The sequence below is a fragment of the Oncorhynchus gorbuscha genome, linkage group LG11 (assembly GCF_021184085.1).
Source record: "Oncorhynchus gorbuscha isolate QuinsamMale2020 ecotype Even-year linkage group LG11, OgorEven_v1.0, whole genome shotgun sequence".
Lineage (NCBI taxonomy): Eukaryota > Metazoa > Chordata > Actinopteri > Salmoniformes > Salmonidae > Oncorhynchus > Oncorhynchus gorbuscha.
This window is the reverse complement of record NC_060183.1, coordinates 29596043-29618138: the sequence shown is the minus strand read 5'-3', so window position 1 is coordinate 29618138 and position 22096 is coordinate 29596043. Positions and strand designations below refer to the sequence as shown.

At 41.9% G+C, this 22096-nt stretch overlaps 2 protein-coding genes across 6 annotated transcripts in view; both read right to left on the bottom strand.

Moving 5' to 3' along the window:
* The window catches only part of mpp3b (MAGUK p55 scaffold protein 3b), a 34565-nt gene extending 22371 nt beyond the window's left edge, over positions 1-12194 (bottom strand). For 2 of the 5 annotated variants that reach the window (XM_046369299.1, XM_046369301.1), the window contains exons 1-2: positions 11348-12194; positions 10606-10675 (exon numbers count right to left, since the gene is read on the bottom strand). The gene's annotated coding sequence lies outside the window, so the exon portion shown is untranslated. The remainder of the gene's footprint in view (positions 1-10605; positions 10676-11347) is intronic. The other 3 variants (XM_046369302.1, XM_046369303.1, XM_046369300.1) reach the window with 2 other exon arrangements.
* A 1101-nt stretch (positions 12195-13295) lies between these two features.
* Positions 13296-22096, bottom strand: part of lrp2b (low density lipoprotein receptor-related protein 2b) — a 112027-nt gene continuing 103226 nt past the window's right edge. The window contains 12 exon segments of the mRNA XM_046369298.1: positions 13296-14053; positions 14285-14341; positions 14594-14659; positions 14935-15036; positions 15542-15679; positions 15859-15928; positions 16252-16378; positions 16555-16619; positions 20481-20568; positions 20884-21003; positions 21100-21282; positions 21636-21856. Of these exon segments, the coding sequence (XP_046225254.1) occupies positions 14012-14053; positions 14285-14341; positions 14594-14659; positions 14935-15036; positions 15542-15679; positions 15859-15928; positions 16252-16378; positions 16555-16619; positions 20481-20568; positions 20884-21003; positions 21100-21282; positions 21636-21856 (1279 nt within the window). The 3' untranslated portion in view covers positions 13296-14011.

The following is a 22096-nucleotide window of genomic DNA, read 5'->3' as shown; positions in this document are numbered from 1 at the left end:
CAACTGTTTTCTTTGATGAACTTGAACAAAACATCACACAGAAGTCGACTTACTGCTGAACACCTCCACTCAATTCTGAGGATTTCCTCAGCTCAGAGCCTTACCCCGAACATTGATGAACTTGTGGAAAAGATGGGACACCACCAAGTATCACCCTCAACCTCAAACAAGTGAACATTACTGTGCAATCACATATTTAGAGTTTTTACTCAGTTCAAGTTTAAAAGTTAAAGTTTAATATTTGTTTTCACTGCATGTTACTTCTCCTTAAACAAAGTGTTGTTTTTGATTAATAGATTTTTGCACTTTATTTTATTGTATTTCAATCCAATTATATTTTAAAAATATTTCAGTTGAGTGGATGATAGAAAATTGCTATTATTGTTTTTTTCTTTGAAGTAAATTTAGCCCACTTTTGCTAAAATAGAAAATATAGGCTACTGATGGTGCCTTGAATACCGGTTTCTTTCATTTAATGTTCATGTTATGGGGATTTTTATATAAAGGAAATTTGTCTTTTGTGTCTGTTGAAAATTAAAGATTACTGACAGAGCCATAAGAAAATATTGCTTTATTTATCTGATCATATTGGAATATATTTGTTAGGTTTTCAGTAGGTTCAATTAGGTTCACTAGACTATATGCGTCATTTAAAAATTTTCAATGAACATTCGAACAGTCCGGCCCTCGGCTTGTAGCTAAATTTTTTATTTGGCCCTCCGTCCATTTGACTTTGACACCCCTGTTCTAGACCTATCGGCTGCCTTCGATACTGTGAACCATCAGATCCTCCTCTCCACCCTCTCCGAGTTGGGCATCTCCGGCGTGGCCCACGCTTGGATTGCGTCCTACCTGACAGGTCGCTCCTACCAGGTGGCGTGGCGAGAATCTGTCTCCTCACCATGCGCTCTCACCACTGGTGTCCCCCAGGGCTCTGTTCTAGGCCCTCTCCTATTCTCGCTATACACCAAGTCACTTGGCTCTGTCATAACCTCACATGGTCTCTCCTATCATTGCTATGCAGACGACACACAATTAATCTTCTCCTTTCCCCCTTCTGATGACCAGGTGGCGAATCGCATCTCTGCATGTCTGGCAGACATATCAGTGTGGATGACGGATCACCACCTCAAGCTGAACTTCGGCAAGACGGAGCTGCTCTTCCTCCCGGGAAGGACTGCCCGTTCCATGATCTCGCCATCACGGTTGACAACTCCATTGTGTCCTCCTCCCAGAGCGCTAAGAACCTTGGCGTGATCCTGGACAACACCCTGTCGTTCTCAACTAACATCAAGGCGGTGGCCCGTTCCTGTAGGTTCATGCTCTACAACATCCGCAGAGTACGACCCTGCCTCACACAGGAAGCGGCGCAGGTCCTAATCCAGGCACTTGTCATCTCCCGTCTGGATTACTGCAATTCGCTGTTGGCTGGGCTCCCTGCCTGTGCCATTAAACCCCTACAACTCATCCAGAACGCCGCAGCCCGTCTAGTGTTCAACCTTCCCAAGTTCTCTCACGTCACCCCGCTCCTCCGCTCTCTCCACTGGCTTCCAGTTGAAGCTCGCATCCGCTACAAGACCATGGTGCTTGCCTACGGAGCTGTGAGGGAACGGCACCTCAGTACCTCCAGGCTTTGATCAGGCCCTACACCCAAATAAGGGCACTGCGTTCATCCACCTCTGGTCTGCTCGCCTCCCTACCACTGAGGAAGTACAGTTCCCGCTCAGCCCAGTCAAAACTGTTCGCTGCTCTGGCTCCCCAATGGTGGAACAAACTCCCTCACGACGCAAGGACAGCGGAGTCAATCACCATCTTCCGGAGACACCTGAAACCCCACCTCTTTAAGGAATACCTAGGATAGGATAAAGTAATCCTTCTCACCCCCCTTAAAATATGTAGATGCACTATTGTAAAGTGGCTGTTCCACTGGATGTCATAAGGTGAATGCACCAATTTGTAAGTCGCTCTGGATAAGAGCGTCTGCTAAATGACTTAAATGTAAATGTAAATGTAAATGACTACCGCACCGTAGCACTCACTTCCATCATCATGAAGTGCTTTGAGAGACTAGTCAAGGACCATATCACCCCACCCTACCTGACATCCTAGTCCCACTCCAATTTGCTTATCGGCCCAATAGGTCTACAGACGACACAATCGCCATCACACTGCACACTGCCCTATCCCATCTGGACAAGAGGAATACCTATGTAAGAATGCTGTTCATCGATTACAGCTCAGCATTTAACACCATAGTACCCTCCAAACTCGTCATCAAGCTTGAGATCCTGGGTCTCAACCCCGCCCTGTGCAACTGGGTCCTAGGTGGTGAGGGTAGGAAACAACATCTCCACCCCACTGATCCTCAACACTGGGGTCCCACAAGGGTGCATTTTCAGCCCTCTCCGGAACTCCCTGTTCACTCACGACTGCGTGGCCATGCACGCCTCCAACTCAATCATCAAGTTTGAAGACGACACTACAGTGGTAGGCTTGATTACCAACAACAACGAGACAGCCTACAGGGAGGAGTTGAGGGCCCTCAGAGTGTGGTGTCAGGAAAATAACCTCACACTCAATGTCAACAAAACAAAGGAGATGATCGTGAACTTCAGGAAACAGCAGAGGGAGCAGCCCCCTAACCATCGATGGGACAGTAGTGGAGAGGGTGGAAAGTTTTGAATTCCTCAGCGTACACATCACTGACAAACTGAAATGGTCCACCCACACAGACAGCGTGGTTAAAAACCTCTTAAAGAGGCTGCAAATTTTTTCAGCTTTTTGTTAAAAATCGCGCAAAATTTCAACGTCCTGCTACTCATGCCAGGAATATAGTATATGCATATGATTAGTATGTGTGGATAGACAACACTCTGAAGTTTATAAAACCAGTTAAATAATATCTGCGACTATAACATAATGTGTGTAGGAGGCAAAATCCCAAGGAAAACTGTTCACAAAAAACACAAAAAATATATCCCGCCGCCAGTCTCTGTATTGTCTATGGCAAGGGAAAATAGATAGCGTCCAGTTTACAGTTTCTACAGCTTCCACACGATGTTGCCAGTCTTGGCAATTGGGTTGAAGTTAATCCTTGGTGAAATGAGAAATAGGCACTTCCTGTCGTCGAGTACACCGGAGGAAGTTATGAAAGGGAGAATATGGACCATGATTTCAAGACTTGCTGCTATTGAATACAGATCGCCCCGGGATCAATTTGATCGATTATTAACGTTTACTAATACCTAAAGTTGGATTACAAAAGTAGTTTGAAGTGTTTTGTCAAAGTTTATAGGCAACTTTTTTAATAAAAAAAATGACGTTGCGTTTTGGAAAGCAGTTTTTTCCTGGATCAGACGAGCTTCATAAATGGACATTTTGGGTATACATGGACGGATTTAATCGAAAAAAAAGACCCAATTGTGATGTTTATGGGTCATATAGGAGTGCCAACAAAGAAGCTCGTCAAAGGTAATGAATGTTTTATATTTTATTTCTGCGTTTTGTGTAGCGCCGGCTACGCTAATGATTTTGTTTACGTCCCCTTTGGGTATTTCGGGGGTTGCATGCTATAAGATAATAGCTTCTCATGCTTTCGCCGAAAAGCATTTTAAAAACCTGACATGTTGGCTCGATTCACAACGAGGGTATCTTTAATTGAGTACCCTGCATGTATGTTTTAATGAAAGTTTGAGTTGTATCGAGTACTATTAGTTGTCACTCTGAAATTTCCGCTGATGTTGATCCCTGTACAGGGACAGCAGCCGTAAGAAGATTTATTAAAAGAAGGCACATCAGGGCTAATTCTACCTCAGGAGGCTGAAGAAATGTAGCTTGTCACCAAAAACACTCAAACTTTTATAGATGCACAATCGAGAGCATCCTGTCGGGCTGTATCACCGCCTGGTACGGCAACTGCTCTGCCCATAACCGTAAGGCTCTCCAGAGGGTAGTGAGGTCTGCACAATGCATCACCGGGAGCAAACTACCTGCCCTCAAGGACAGCTACACCACCCGATGTCACAGGAAGGCCAAAAAGATCAAAGGACAACAACCACCCGAGCCACTGCCTGTTCACCCCGCGATCATCCAGAAGGTGAGGTCAGTACAGGTGCATCAAATCGGGGACCGAGAGACTGAAAAACAGCTTCTATCTCAAGGCCATCAGACTGTTAAAGAGCCATCACTAACACTGACTGGCTGCTGCCAACATACTGACTCAACTCTAACCACTTTAATAGTGGAAAAATTGATGTAATAAATGTATCACTAGCCACTTTAAACAATGCCACTTTATATAATGTTTACATACCCTACATTACTCATCTCATATGTATATACTGTACTCTATACCATCTATTGCATCTTGATGTAATAAATGTATCACTAGCCACTTTAAACAATGCCACTTTACATAATGTTTACATACCCTACATTACTCATCTCATATGTATATACTGTACAATATACCATCTATTGCATCTTGCCTATGCCGTTCGACCATCACTCATTCATATATTTTTATGTACATATTCTTATTCATTCCTTTACACTTGTGTGTATAAGGTAGTTGTTGTGAAATTGTTAGGTTAGATTACTTGTTAGATATTACTGCATGGTCGGAACTAGAAGCACAAGCATCTGCTAACCATATGTATGTGACAATTAAAATTGGATTTGATTTGAAAATGTTTTTTATTTTTAATACATTTGCAAAATTATCTAAAAACCTGTTTTCGCCTTGTCATTTTGGTATTATGTATATATATATATATATATATATATATATATATATATATATATATATATATATATATATATATATATATATGAATGAAATTGCTTTCTACATTAGAACTTGTTTGGTTATTTGTGTATTGTTTAGTAATTGTTATTGGCTAGGTATTATTAATGCACTGTTGGAACTAGAAGCACAAGCATTTTGGTGCACCTGAAAAACGTCTGCAAATCTGTGTACGCCACTGGAGGCTCCTCAGAGGAGGAAGGGGAGGACCATCTTCCGCAATGAATTTCATGGAAATCAATAATATTAACATTGAAAAAGTAATCCTTTTTAGATAAAACTATACAAAATATGTTCAAGTCACCAAATCATTTATTAAAACACTCTGTTTTGCAACAAAGGTCTACAGTAGCCTCAACATCACTCTGTAGGGTAGCACCATAGTGTAGCCAGAGGACAGCTAGCTTCCGTCCTCCTCTTGGTACATTTACTTCAATACAAAACCTAGGAGGCTCATGGTTTTCACCCCCTTTCCATAGACTTACACAGTAATTATGACAACTTCTGGAGGATGTCCTCCAACCTATCAGAGTTCTTGCAGCATGAACTGACATGATCAGAGGATCAGAGAATACATCTAGTACTGAATGCATAAGCTGCAGCTAGCTAGCACTGCAGTGCATAAAATGTGGTGAGTAGTTAACTCAAAGAAAGAGGGACAGTTGAACAGTTTTCAACAAATTCATTTCTTCAAAAATGAGGGAGAAGCAAGAGTGAGAGAGAATCATTTTTTTCCACTTTCAGTTTCACTCACTTAGCTAGTAAATGCAGCTGGCTTGTTTAGTTACTCAGCATCCCTTTGTCTGCCGGGTGTTTCTATTAGTTAGATGGCTATGTCTATCTTCTTTTTTTAAACGTTTTAAAACTATTTTAATTTTAATTTTTATAATGAACACAACAAATACAAAAAAACTGAAATATACAAACAAGAGTACATAAACCTAACAGACAGGGTTATTACATATCAAGAATCATTTTCAATTAGTTAAATACTTTTATGGTGTGTATTGCTTTTTTGTTTTTACATTTACTGAGAATTTAAATATTATTTTGAAATGATATCTTAAATAATGTGAAGAGGGGTTTGTTCTCTGCCCACTTCATTTTATGGATACAGAATTTTCCATGAAAGATAAACAAATGAACAATGAAAGTTAAATCAGGGTCCATATCATTTGGATCAAAATAAAACATAACACCAGAGTCTCTCAAATGAACATTAATAGTTGTTTCTTTTAAAATAAAATCTTCTAACTCACTCCAAAATCTTCTGACATAAGAGCAGTCGTGAAATAAATGGTCAAGAGTTTATTGGGTCACAACCACAAAATACACATTTGTTATCAATAGCTATTTTAAATCTGTGTATAATAAAGGCCTTTACAGAGTAGATTCTATGAATGAGTTTGTATGATACTTCTTTCACCTTATTAGATATACAATATTTACCAGACAACAAAGCTTTGTTCCAGTTCACTTGTCCTGGGGCTGAATTCCAGTACATTAGCAGATGGGATATTGACATAGTTTATTGACATAGTTTCCTTATATACATGTTATTACATTTATAGTTTAAAATGTCATTTCCTTCTAATTGTATTGAGGCTACAAATTCCTCAATAGTTTCACTTGGAGTAGTGTTATATTCTCCTAAAAGAAGAATAGCACCTTTAAGGACAGCTCTAACAACAGTTTGATACTCCTCAGGAGTGAATGTAACATTGTGTGTTCTCATACATGCTGGATAATCATATAGTTGTCCATCATTATTCAATAATTGTTTAACCCAAATAATGTTGTTGTCAAACCAGTTCTGGAAAAAAAGACTTGTTTTTGTATTTTATGTCTTTATTATTCCATATTGTATACCTATGTGGGGAAAAATTGTGTTTGTACATGAGGTTCCAAGTTAGAAGTACATGTTTATGAAAGTTTGCAAGCTTAATAGGGATTTTACCCATATCAAAGTTGCATTTTAGTAAGAATTCTAGACCACCAATCTGTTGGAATATTAAATTAGGGATGATATTCCAAATACAATACTTTTTCCTTAAATGGTTTTGTATCCATTTCATCTTAAATATTATAGTAGAGTAGTAGTTCTAAAATCCATAGCATTCAACCCTCCCGCACTTTGGGTGCTACATATTACCGCTTTTCTTAAATAATGAGGTTAATTCCTCCATATGAAGTTAAATAATTTAGTATCAACCATTTTAGTTACTGATAGAGGAACATCCAAGGCAAGGGAGGTATAAACGAATCTGGACCTTCAGATTTTGATAAAAGTACAGACTAAGAAATATATCTTAACCAGGAGTTAAATCTCTTTCCAATTTTCTCTACAATAGGAGAGAAATTTAAGTTGGCCCCTTCTCTCTGATCTTTGATAACTTTAAAACCAAGATATGTGATCACATCTTTTACACGGATATTACAAACTTAGTTTAAGTCACATCTTTTCAACGCAAATAATTAACATTTCCTCATATTTAGAGATAAACCTGATACATTTGTGAAGGCATTAATACACTCATTCCAAGTCAAGTTAAGTTAAGCTTTAGGTTTTATTAATTTATTGCCACTGGGGCACGCCAGTGTAACTGCTTACTGACTATACACTAACGTTACTGCATGATTGTAGTGGGTTTACTAAAGCATTAGTTCTATTAGCTATGTTGACTAGAACGTTACTTTAGCTAATACGGGGACACCGATGTAGGCTGTGTGTAGAGGTTATGACATGGTTTGGCTTGGAAAGGTTTTTTCGCCTGGTCACATATAGCTGATGTGTTGTTCATTAAAGTCCACAATTGAAGGGAAAAGGTGAGAGGTGGAGAGTGCACAGAGACTAGAATGATTACAACGTGGCTGCTATGAAAATGACCTGTGTTTATGCGTGATCAAGGGTGTATAAATTCCACAGATTCTGTTGAAAAACGTTTCTTAAAGAAAACTAAACGGGGAAAACTAAACGGGGACAAAAATACCAGAATTTGTCCAATAGAAACACTTGTTTGCAACTGATGGACTAATCCTTACACCCTAGCTAAGCTAGATGCTGGCAAGAGTGTGCAAGGCGGTATTGAATGTGTCACTGTCTGTCCATGTGTCACGGTCATCTCAAATGTTTCTCTCGACTTGTGTGCACCTACATTGTAAACCTTCATTCATAGGCTAGGTTGTACCATCCTCATGATGGGTATAGGGAAAATTAGAGTATCATGTAGTAGCCTAAACCTAGCGATGTTACTTTGAATTGGGTGAATGGAATATGAATGACAGTCATCCAACATGCTGTAGTAGAAATAAGGTCATGCTCATGAAAGAAAATATCATAAACGGAACAGACCGCCACTGGTGTACGCGACCAATAAACTTTGATTTGATACTTCTATTCCTAGAAGAGGTAGCAAATCACTCTGCGCCTACCATTGACAAGCTAGAGACTATAATAGAAACGGTCATGGTTGCCTTAGGAAGAGGTCTTCGGGGATTTAAAAAATTGATTTCACCTTTATTTAACCAGGTAGGCAAGTTGAGAACAAGTTCTCATTTGCCACTGCGACCTGGCCAAGATAAAGCAAAGCAGTTTGACACATACAACAACAACAGAGTTACACATGGAATAAACAAACAAACAATTAATAATACAGTAGAAAAATCGATATACTGCATGTGCAAATGAGGTAGGATAAGAGAGGTAAAGGCAATAAATAGGTGTTTGGCGAAATAATTACAATATAGGAATAAAACACTGGAATGGTAGGATGTGCAGCAGATGAATGTGCAAGTAGAGATACTGGGGTGAAAAGGAGCAAGATAAATAAATAAATACAGTATGGGATGAGGTAGATTGGATGGGCTATTTACAGATGAGCTATGTACAGGTGCAGTGATCTGTGAGCTGCTCTGACAGCTGGTGCTAAAAGCTAGTTAGGGAGGTAGTAAGAGTCTCCAGCTTCAGAGATTTTTGCAGTTCATTAATATGATTATATACACTTCAACAAAAAGCCATGTCTGTTCCAATCTAGACCGTCCATTTCTATCTGAATAAACCAGGCCATGACGTCCTGACCTCTCTGCTCAGAAAATCAGTAATTTCTACAGATTGCCTCCCTCTCAGGCCCCCTCTTGCTCGGTCATGGCTATAAGGGATCCAGCTTTTGTTAAAATAATGTCAGATTTGACTTTTCGTAGCAGGTTAGAATTCACGCAGCAGGTTAGGAAAATGAATGTAGCATGTTATGAGAATTAGGTTAAGGTTAGGAAAGGGTTAGGGTTAGCTAAAATGCTAAAAATGATACTTTTGATATTAATTTGACAAAAGCTGGATCCCTTCTCTCTCCTCAATTCGCCCTCTCCATTCCTCTTCATTACCTCCCAACCCATCTTTCTATCCCTCTCTCCCTCCTTCATCCTCCCCATCCCTCTTCTCTCTTTCTCCCTACACGTCCTCTCTACCCCTCTCCCTCTTCCCCTTCTTTCATGCCCACATATTTCCCTCTCTCTTACTCCCTACCATCCTCTCTGCCCTTCCCCCCTACCTTCTTTCTCTCCCTCACCATCTTCTCTGTCCATCCCCTATATTCCTCCATCCCTCCCCTCTCCAGGACTCCGATAACAAGCAGTAGAGGAGAGCTTAGAGTGGACAGCCTCCTCCCACTGACATTTGTCTGCCTGCCACTGAACAACATGACATTTCTTACTGGCTATATGGTCCGGGACAAGAGGAATGCCTTTGGTAGTACTTTCTAATACAGAGTGGTCTATTGAATAGCAGTGGGACTACAATCTGTTAGTACCATCTGTGGCATGGCACTCTGTTACATGCACACTATACTATATTGCTGCATGCAGTAGTTTTGTAGTGAGGGTGGTGAGAGGATTATCATCTGGTCCAGAAGACTAAGCATTAGACAAAGAGGTCTGTACTTTTAGCCACGTCCCTAAGCATCGGGCTAATGGACATGGTTGCGACAGTGTTAAAAGCCAAAATCGTTCTTTGTTTAAACTTCAGAGGCCTAAATGATAAGCAGTGTGAACAGATTTTTAAAGAGATCGTTAAGATATTTTCTTCAAATCTGTTGTAGCTCACTCCTGTAGTTACGGTCTTGTGTCTCAGGACCACATCAGCCTATTGAGACAAAGCCTATGAGCATTAGCTCTGACACAAGTCTTCAGGTCTCAGGCAAGGTTACTCATCATTACGTTGCGTAGGCATACAATAGCCTTTCATAGTGCCTGTCTCTATGACAGATGGTGAACCCCCTCAGCTAAGGTCACAGTATTATATGATAGCACGGTCTTCATTCAGCAGATTTTGACCCCTTGTTGTTGACCTCTCCCTCTCTCTTCCTCTCTCTCCCTCCCTCCCTCACTCTCTCTCTCCTCCATCTCTCTCCATTCCCCATCTCTCTGTCAATGCCAAGGGTGGTGTCACGCACAAACACACATGCACTCTCCTCTCTTTCCTCTCTCTCGCCATCCCTTTCTCTCTCCCTCACCACCTGTTTGACTGCCTGTAGAGTCAGATGAAGAGTGGATGATTTATCTGTTGTTTTGGGTGATGCCAGAGAGGGGGAAGGCAAGGTCACTCAAAACACAGACCTGGCACCATCTGCCCTTCTACCCAGTGTGTGTGTGTGTGTGTGTGTGTGTGTGTGTGTGTGTGTGTGTGTGTGTGTGTGTGTGTGTGTGTGTGTGTGTGTGTGTGTGTGTGTGTGTGTGTGTGTGTGTGTGTGTGTGTGTGTGTGTGTGTGTGTGTGTGTGTTGGTGCGTGACAAAGCCCACGGCCTCACCTGTTATCCTTAAGTAATGCTTGACTGCTCGGTCTGCAAACAAACCTCTTTCCTCTGTCCCTTAAAGTGTCTGAAAAGCAACGAGTTGGTGTAAGCAATGTGATGGCTTATGGCAAGTGGTTTCAAAATATGCTGTAGTATTTAAAAAATATATATATTGTGAGATGACCAGATCACTCTAAGGTCATGTATTGAATCATTCCAGGCCAAAGAGAGCAGGGGCGGTCATGCAAAGTAAGAATGCAATATGTGTCCTTGCTATTCCATTACTGATGTTCCATAAGACATCTTTGCAATTCAAATGCAATTTGTATCAATGGATATAATTAGTCTGAGAAGTTGACTTTGCATTAACACAGCACACGCTTATCAACACGGACCCCCCCCCCCCCCACAGAACACAAAGACATACTAAATGTATCATTCAACCTACAGTTCCATGCCATTCAATGCCACCTCTAATATCAAATCTAACATAAAGCAGCTATAGCAAACTAAATAGATTTGATTTAAAGATTACATATGGCATTCTATAAACCCACTACACTTGTTTTTGTCAAATCTAGCATTTGGAGAATCCTAGCAGGTTTCACAAGAACACACACAAGGCTGAGCATCCCTGCAGCTTTCACATAAAGGTGGACACGCGTTGTATGCCTCAATCTCTTTAATTGCTGAATCCTTCCCTCCCGCTGAGACGTCTGCCAGAATAATTATAAATGACACAGAATAAGATCCTTACCTTATTCATGCTCTGCTTTGTCTGTGGTGTGTATCTGTGTGGGCGTGTGTGCATTGGCAATCCCTCCCTTTTCTCCTTTGGGTTGGTGCCTAGCGCTGTGTCTTGATTCCTGTGTAAACCTGCCATTAGCTTCCCTGCTATCTGTATCACTCTCTCCTCCTCCTCACACAGACACGCATGCAGCACTGCACTTCGCTGGTCCTCCCTTTCTATCTCTCGCTCAGGCTCCTCCCTCCCCCTATATGTCTATCTTCATTATATCATTCAGGCCGTTCCACTCGCTCTCCCTCTCCCTCTCTCACACATACAGACGCATGCATGCAGGATCTGTGGTCCACCCCTTTCCTCCCTCTCTTTCTCTAGCTGCTTCACCAATGCTGCTGATTGTGACATGCTTGAGCTGATAAGCAGATTTGACATGTGGGAGTAGTAGAACTAAAACATGCCTACGAGTCATTATGGGGTGGCAGGTTGCCTAGCGGTTAAGAGCGTTGGGCCAGTAGCTGAAACGCCGCTGGTTCGAATTCCAAGCAGACTAGGTGAAAAATCTGTCGATGTGCCCTTGAGTAAGGCACTTAATCCTAATTGCTCCTGTAAATCGGTCTGGATAAGAGTGTTTGCTAAATGACACACTTAGAAAAATGGGTTCCAAAAGGGTTCTTCGGCTGTCCCTATAGGGAGAACCTTTTTGGTTCCAGGTAGAACTCTCTGGAAAGGGTTCTACATGGAACCCCAAAGGGTTCTACCTGGAACCAAAAGGGTTCTACCTGGAAATAAAAAGGGTTCTCCTATGGGGACAGCCTAAAAACACTTTTAGGTTCTAGATAGCACCTTTATGGTTATAAATTTACCAGTCCCCCTACTTCACTCCTTTTCTGCCCCCCCATCCCTCCACTCTTCCATCACCGCACCATCACTCCACTTATCCCTTAACCAACCACTCTATCCTCCATCTACTCCCCCTCTCTCTTTTAGTGCCCTACACTCATAGGATAATCCTTTGAAGAACCCTTTGTGGTTCCAGGTAGAACCCTTTTGGTTCCAGGTAGAACCCTTTTCACAGAGGGTTCTACATGGAACCAAAAGGGGTTCTACTTGGAACCAAAAAGGGTTCTCCTATGGGGACAGTCGAAGAACCCTTTTGGAGTGTAGTTACAGTCCACTCAGTCAAAGGGGAAGCCTTGATGTGATAAGACATTTATGATGGCAGGATGAGAGGAGGGAAAGGCAGAGGAGGACAGGGGAGGAGAGGTGAGAAGAGGAAGGGAGTTGCAAAGTGCTGTAGTCATTGCTTTTGTTACCCAATCAGTAATCATTAAGGCGTGGCTATGTGGTTAGTGTAGGGCTGTATGCTTTTATGGCTGAGCAGGGAGCACAGCAGCCAAATTCAGTGGGTCACAGCAAACACTACATGGGTATCAGGGTCATCCTACTCAGATGACACCAGTGTGAGTCTCTATGCTGATTGCTTGGCAAATGTGTGGAGTGGACAGACACAAACACAAAAAGGGATGCAGAGAATGAGAGAGGGGAAGGAGAGAGAGGGAGAGAGTATATGTGTATATGTAGTCTACTGTATTGTGGTGTGGTGGCCAATGTCTTGTTGCTAATACTAACATAATTACCATCCATATTGTCCTTCATCCAAACAATTCATAATTCATAATTATGGCCCTGTGTTTTGGTTAATCATGTCACATGACCTGGTTTTTAAACCCTTTTCTAGAAATGAGAATTATACAAAAAATGAAAGAAACTGTCTGAGGATGGTTCTGGACCATCTGACATTAAAAAAGGGGACAGATTGATGAAAAAGCTTTAAATAAAGCAAAAGAATTCAGGTCATGTGACATTATTTAGCAATACACAGGGCCCTTCTCATAATTGATGGGATGAAGAAACCGAAGGCCTGGTTGCCAAGGTTCATCTCCAAGAACACTTATGAAACTCAACAACAAACGGTTTAATCATACAGTATCAAACAAGATCATTTACAACATCATATACATCAACAGCTTGTTTCGCTTTATGACGAGAGTCAATCAAATATCATAAATCACAGATTGTAATCATCAAAATATAGCCTTAGTTATAAAGACTTATAACTAAGGCACATCATTCTAGAAACATCAGTTCTACCGTTCACCCACAATCACATCACTTCCTTTACCTGCTCTGGGCCCCAGTTTCCCGATAGCAATGGAACTTATGAGTGTTTTAATGCATTGTTCTCAAAACGGCTGAAGATGGAACATGCGTCTCCAGAACACCACGTAGAGTTAATGTTCACTCAGTGTTACGTTGGAGAATGTGTCCATACTGATTGGATCAAAAGAAAGGCAGCACTGCTCTCGGATCAGCTTTCTCCATTCAAATCTTACCTTTAAATGATAAGTATTCCACAATACTGACGATGGATCAGCTCCTACAGAGACATTATTCTAATGCTTACCTGGATAATAATCCACTAAATCACATATTTGGCACATCATTGCATCGTGAAATATATTGAAGAAAAAATGACAGTAGGTTAGCTTTAATAACCCATTTTCCAACCAGGGAAAGGTGGGGGAGGTATGATTAGTCCAGTGTTTAGTCCTAGTGTTCAGTTTAGTCCAGTGTTTAGTCCTGTTGTTTTGTCCACTGATTTGCCTGGTGTGGAGGTCAAATGAAGGAGTCTGCTGGAGTGGATGGGTAAGTGGGATCCTGTCGAAAGAGCAGTAGAATGAAGACAGACAGTATTTGATCTTGTGCGTTTAAAGATTTGAAAATGTTTGACGTGCGCTTGATGTAGCTTGGAGTTTATTTGAAACTAGAAAGTATTATTAAGTATTCTAAGATGACATCAATACACCAAAGCGCATACGAAAACAATAAAACACATATTCTACTGTCGAATGCAGAGATGGAATGCACTCGTATTACTTGAACACTCACCGAGAACATTGGGTTTGTGAAGCCGTCGTCGGCATTGTCATCAGGAATGGGTTCGAACTGAAGAGGGTGGTGTGAAAGAAACAATTATTGGCATTCGGGTAAATTAACATGAACTTATATCTTCAACATAGACATCATATGACCATATTCAAGTACGCATGAGATTTACAGTATTTTCATAGTAATGGTATACACAGAGAGAACTGTACACTACAATTAAAACATGACAGTACTCATCATCATATATCATTTTCACAAAGTGCAGAGTAGTATCCACGTCTATTTGTCCTTTATCATCTCCATGGATACCTTTAGTGACTCGTCGGCGACTGGTTCCTCGGGAGTCAGTTCCTCATCTGGATTCTTAAAGGCCCCCTAAAATGTCAGCCAGAAGAAAAATGGTATAAAAGCCTGAACTGTAAAGATTTTACTCTATTGTCTGATATTTTAAAGGGATAGTTCACCTCAAAATCAAAACTTGTCAGTCTGTTTGAGTTACATTTAAAGGGATAATTCGCCCTATGTCAAAAGTCAGCTAAAACTTTAAAAAGCTAACTATCCCATGAAAATGAAAACAAGCTGACCAGCTTTTATTTTAGATGTGAACTATAACTAGCCCCTAAATGTTTGTTTTTTCAAATGGTGCCTACCTCGACTGATAAAGTAGTAGCAGGTGTGGCACTAGCGTCGGGCTCAGGGTCAGGCTCAGCTATCACACGAACCTCAGCATACAACGGGTTCTCAATGTTCTCCTATAGAACCAAGGACATCATAAAGAACAGTTCAGAACTACACGCAAGATACAGTCGACGGGGTGGTCTTCCTCATGTTCTATGTTCTGAATGAGATTGGCATACTGCCCAGTGCATGTCCCTAAAAACAATAATAATACACCTTTTAACTAGCTCTCAATTGAAACTCCAAATCAAGAGTCTTCAATATGGTCCACAAGCTGATTGGATGTGACCCGCAAGTGTTGTCTTAGTAAAAATAAAATCATAGAACTGCTGAAATCCACATTGGGATGATTTAACAGAATACAGTACATTATAGGGCTCCCAAGTGGCGCAGTGGTCTAAGGCACTGCATCCCTAGTTCGATTCCAGGCTGTATCACATCCGCCCCTGATTGGGCGGCACACAATTGGCCCAGCATCGTCCAGGTTTGGCCGGTGTAGGCCGTCATTGTAAATGCCTAGTTAAATAAAAGGTTGCATAGTACATATATTAGCTAATAAAGTATATTTGGTGTATTGACCATTGCTGTCCCATTGGGCACAAGGATGGCAGTAGTGATGCCGTTAGGGGCAGGTCTCTCATCCCCCTCAGCTGCATAGGCGGGGTTCTCAAAACTCTTCCCCCCTGCCTCCTCCATAGGAACAGCAGTACAGGGCTCCTGATGAGACATTGAGGAGACAAAGATGAGACATAGACCGTAAAGACTATGTAAAGAGACCCCTTGCATGAACATAAGCTAAACACAGTCTCGTAGGCGTCTGTGTGCTGGAAAATACTGATTGAAATACTTTAATGTTTTTGTTTTATGGGTTATTAAGAAATCATGATCAGACAAACCGCTTTGATGCTTGGGCCCGGGTCACTCCCCTCCTCCTTTGATGGGTCAGAGCTTTGATATGGGGAACCCCTGAAAATATCCAATAAAAGTACACTTGGTATGAATGAAAGGATTAGGACACAGATATTAGCTCTGTATTATGAGGAAACTTAGCTTTAGCTAACATCCCTTTAGATTTAGAATCTAATGAGATTGGGGGGGTAGCTTTAGCATTAGCATCCCTTTAGATTTAGAATCTAATGAGATTGGGGGGCTAGCTTTAGCATTAGCATCCCTTTAGATTTAGAATCTAATGAGATGGGGGGGCTAGCTTTAGCATTAGCATCCATTGAGATTCTAGTGGGCTAGTGGACAAGATATAGTGTGGCAGTACCTGTGGAACTGTGGCTCACCTGAAGCTAGGCATACTTGGCATGATGCGGCTTATTGTCTCCGTGACACTGGCCTTCCTCTGGGCAGCATAGACCAGACCCCCAAGGATAAGTACTATCAGTACAGTCACCCCGATGGCTATACCCACTGGGAGGGAGAGAATGAGAGAGAGAGTGTGAAAGAGAAGGGAGAGAAGGATATGAGGTGAAAGGGAGAAAGACAGTGACAAAGGGGAGACGGAAAGACATTGGCATCTTGTGGTATGGAAAAAAAATATGTATGAACAAAATAACGATGGATCATGGATGAACTGTAGCATGTACCTGAAGATGCGACCACCCCAAATATATTTATCTCGCAAAAGTCTCCCTGCCATTCTGGAGGACATCTGAGGAAAAAAATTTAACCAATGTTATACAGAGAGAGGTAACACCGGCAGGCCTCATACGCTATCCATAATAAGGACAGAGTCACACGTTATGTTCAGGTTATTTGTTGAATTTAAGACTTTTAAATGCAACTTGGAAAGCAAATCAATACCAATTTTGAGGTTTGCAAACGCCACACACCTGCTAATATTCCACTCCATGTTGGCAAAAAGTAGTATTTTTATGTTTGAATTTCACCAAAGGCTATAACCTACAGTACATGGCTCATAATATTATCAGGCAGGTGTGCTATTTTAGCAATGCACATTCTCCTGTAGCCTAACAGATGTAGTAGCATAGTGGCTAGGATATAGATGGCTGAAGCATGGGGTTGCCCATCTGCATTTGTTTAGGCTACCCCAAATGGGAAAATCATTAACAAATCACAAACTCTAGGCCTAAGTGTTCAGAATTTTGGCTTCGATACCAATATCAAGTTTAGTATAATGATGCTCAATATCATAACGAAACCACTGTGAAAACCACTTAAAGTCAAATATACAGCTATGTTACTGTATAAAACACGTGGTCAACTCTCCATCTGGAAATCCAAGCCACTGGGTGTGCAGGCTTTTGATCCTGCACTGCTCAAACACACCTGAGTCAGCTTAACAAGGTCCTGTTGAGCAGTTAGTGTGTTAGAGTTGAGGGTGGAACAAAAGTCTACACAACGAGACATATGTGGTAGGGTTTACAGACAAATCACGGATTACAAAGGAAAAACCAGCCACGTCACGGACACCGACGTCTTGCTCCCAGACGAGCTAAACACCTTCTTCGCCCATTTTGAGGATAACACAGAGCCACCGACGCTGCCCGCTCCCAATGACTGTGGGCTCTCGTTCTCCGTGGCCGACGTGAGTACGACAATTAAGCGTGTTACCCCTTGCAAGGCTGCCGGCCCAGACGACATCCCTAGCCGCTTCCTCACGAGCAGGCGCAGACCAGCTGGCTGTATTGTTTACAAACATACTCAATCTCTCCCTATCCCCGTCTGCTGTCCCCACTTGCTTCAAGATGTCCAGCATTGTTCCTGCACCCAAGAAAGCAAAGGTAACTGAACTAAATGACTATCGCCCCGTAGCACTCACTTCTGTCATCATGAAGTGCTTTGAGAGACTAGTTACCTGACACACTAGACCCACTTCAATTTGCTTACCGCCCCAATAGATCCAGCAAACCTATCATCAAGGCGAAGGGTGGCTACTTTGAAAAATCAAAAATATGATTAACACTTTTTTGGTTGCTACATGATTCCATATGTGTTATTTAATAGTTTTGATGTCTTCACTGCAATGTAGAAAATAGTAAAAATAAAGAAAAACCCTTGAAATAGTAGATGTGTCCAAACTTTTGACTGGTACTGTATGTGAGAATACTTTTTATCGACTACAGCTCGGCCTTCAAAACCATTGTGCCCACTAAGCTCACCACAAAGAGCACAGCCCTGGGACTGAACTCTTCCCTATGCAACTGGGTCCTGGACTACCTGACGGGCCGCCCCCAGATGATGAAGGTAGGCAACATTACCTCCTCCACATGGGGGCCCCACAAGGGTATGTCCTCAGTCACCCCCAGTACTCCCTGTACACCCACGACTGCATGGCCTCACACAGTTCCATCTCCCTCATCAAGAGTGCTGACGACACGACAGTAGTAGGCCTGATTACCAACAACAATGAGATGGCCTACAGGGAGGAGGTAGGCACTGACGGTGTGGTGCCAAGTAAAAACCCTCTTAACGTCAGCAAAACAAAGGAACCGATTGTGGACTTCCGGAGGAACCCGACTGGGCACGCCCTCCAACCTCATCAGTGGAGCCGCTGTGAAGACTGTCAAAAACTTCAAGTTCCTCAGTGTACACATTTCCAAAGAGCTGAAATGGTCAAACCACACTAACACTGTGGTGAAGAAGGAACGACAGCTAACCTCAGGAGGCTGAAGAAATTTGGCCTGTCCCATCAGGCCCTCACATCAAAAACATACAGTCGGACTACATCACAGTCTGGTACGACGACTCCACCCTCGCTGACCGCAAGGCTCTACAGAGGGTGGTATGCTCAGCTGAACGCACCATGGGTTGCACACTGCCTGCTCTTCAAGACACCTACCAGACCAGGTGTCGCAGGAAGGCCAAGAAGTTTATCAGGGACCTCAGCCACCCGAGCCACGGCCTGTTCTCCCCGCTTCCATCACTCAGATGCAGGAAGTACAGGAGCATCATGGCTAAAAATAACAGACTGACCAATAGGTTCTACCCCCAGAATAGCCACCACTAGCCAGCTACGTGCTCTCAATGACATACTCTGTTTGTAAAGTGGTGTTATTTCCTCTGTATTGACAGTAGAGAAAAAATTGTTACACTCCCATAAAGCTGAGACTCTCCTCTTTTTTTAACAACAGTATCAGTAGTTTTTTTTAACTGTCTTTCACACAATTACATTTTGAAATGTTGCTCAACTGTCAGTATGCTTGCATGTATCAGAATGCATTTCTCCCTTCACTCCATGTTTAAATAGGTGAGTGGAAGTGATAGCCAGGACAAAACAGGGACACTGCAGATACATATTTTCATTGCAGGAAGCAGATTAATTAAAGCACATTATTGTTGACCAAATAATGGCTTTTAGAGCCAAAACATCTGCAGGAAATTGTGTAGCCTAATCACCGAAATGACAGATGTACGCACATTTGCGTCGATAAGAGGGCAATGTTCGTGTTGTCTATCAAATTGTATAGGCTTATTAGGCTACTATTGCTAGGCTACTATTGCTACTTATTAGGCTACTTATTATTGCTCTCATCTCTCTTCTCTGGAAACGGACCGACTCGCACTGGCACACGCACCTGATGTGCCCACACAGACATGTGGTTGGACATGAGGCAATAATACCTGAGGCACACTTTCAACATCTTCGAAAGTGTGCCTCAGGTATTATTTGATGTTCAATTTTGTGTATTTTGATTGCCGTGGTGGCAACAATTAAAACCTCTACAGGATCGGACGGTTGAGCTAACGTAGGCTAATGCGATTAGCATAAGGTTGTAAATAACAAGAACATTTCCCAGGACATAGACATATTTGATATTGTCAGAAAGCTTAAATTCTTGTTAATCTAACTGCACTGTCCATTTTACAGTAGCTATTACAGTGATATAATATCATGCTATTGTTTGAGGACAGTGCACAGTTATGAACTTGAAAAGTTATTAATAAACCAATTAGGCACATTTGGGCAGTCTTGATACAACATTTTGAACAGAAATACAATGGTTCATTGTATCAGTCTAAAACTTTGCACATACACTGCTACCATCTAGTGGCCAAAATCTAAATTCTGCCTGGGCTGGAATAATACATTATGGCCTTTCCCTTGCATTTCAAAGATGATGGTACAAAACCAATACAAAAAAACACATGTTTTTTTTCTTTGTATTATCTTTTACCAAATTTAATACATTATATTGTCCTACATTAATTCCACATTTCCACAAACTTCAAAGTGTTTCCTTTGAAATGGTATCAAGAATATGCGTATCCTTGCTTCAGCTCCTGAGCTACAGCTAGTTAGATTTGGATATGTCATTTTAGGCAAAAATGGAAAAAAAAGTGGCGGATCCTTAGCAGCGGCACAATATAAAGGAAACACTAGTCTTCTCCGTCACATATGTTAAGACGTTTGAATACTGCATTTAAGTCATTTTAGGATTTAATAAGGCTTTTAAATCAGATACATTTATTTAAGACTAATACTTTTTAAGGACCCGTGGACACTTAAAAATGGCACTAATAGGACAAGTTAATGTAACAGCCAACTTACATGCACATGGCCTTGTTGTCATCAAAGTAGCATGTTCCGCCATTTATACACTGGCATGGAGGGGGCATGGTGGGTGGGGGGTCAAATCCTGACAGAGGTCAGAGTTCAAAGGTTAATACATGGTCAACCATAGTCAGCACAATTTCCTTCATAGTGTTACTTTCTGTTTAAGGTATTACATCATATCCTGTCTCTGCCCAATACTAAAGTTTGGAACAGTGTCTCAAAAACATGTATTTTTGACCCACCTACAGCTCTTCCAATTTTGTTGTGGCACACAAAATAGATTAAAAACCTAATGCAGCTAACCACAACAGTCAAACCAAGAGGAACAAGATACAGATAATTGACATTTACAATACAAGACAGAGTCATCAGTCCAAGATGGAGGAGGCAGTGGTACCTGCATCACAGTCTGTGTTGCTGCCAGAGACAAAGCTGGATCCCTCAGGGCAGGCGCAGGTGTAGCCTCCAGGTCTGAGCAGACACAAGTGACTACAGGTCCCTTTACAAGGGGTTTTCACTGACAGACACAAGTAAACAATGTCACTTAAACCTAGACGGCATTTTAATTGATTCTCAAATAGGAAAGACAAGAGATGTTTGAAGTGTCACTCACTGCCTATTGAGTTGTATCTCTGCTTCTGGTACACACTGATCTGGGTGAGCCAGGGCCCAGCGGTGAGCAGCTTGGTCTTGGTGCCACGGCCAAACTTGTCCTGTCGGAACACTTCCCCTTTCTCCTGCGTGCTCCAGTAAATGTGGTCCTCAAACACACTCACACTGAAAGGGTACCGCACATCTGGGCCCACAGAGACAAATGACAGGGGTTAGAAATGACAGGTTACCGATGACAGAAAATAGGGTTAGAAAACATGTAATGTCCCACCTTAAATTTCTGTTCATTTTCAGACCTATAAGTAGTCCAATGTCAAAACAAACCATTTCTCCACAAACTTAGATTGAGTGTAATGTCCCTTTAAAGAATTAAAAAAGCATCAAGTTTGAATAGTAAGTCAGCCGACTGTCACAGAGAGGCATGGCAATCGTATGATAGAGTTTTGTACAAGTAAAGCAAACGATAAAAAATAGACTATTTTCAGGCCTCGTGTTTCGCTCCACCCCATGGTGTATTACTCCGCCCTCCAGCCTCACCAATATACAGTGCAGTGCGGCGGTCTTCTCCGGAAGGTAGCACCGACTCAATGCGACTCTCCTTGGCATCGGACCAGTAGACCCGGTCACCGTTGGCATAGTCGATTGACAGGCCTGTGGGAAAACCCAGGCCGTCGGGCACCAGGATATTCCGGTGCTGCCCGTCCAACCACGAGTACTCGATCTTGGCCGCGGTTCCGCGGTCCGCCCAGTACAACATCCTGGATGAAGATGGTAAAGTGAAAAAGGAAAATGAGGGGTAAGCGTTTCACCTTCAGTAGATTTATTTTGCAAGGGGCTTTTCAGACAATGTCAGATTTTTTTGTCCAAAGAATTCCGAGGTCAACGACAAATATGACCATGTCTCATCCATGACTGCTTGCACGTCAATTGTGAAAACTGTCGTACTGCGATGATCCATCAATTGTGCAGTTGAAACCAGTTCATATTTTCTATGTGTA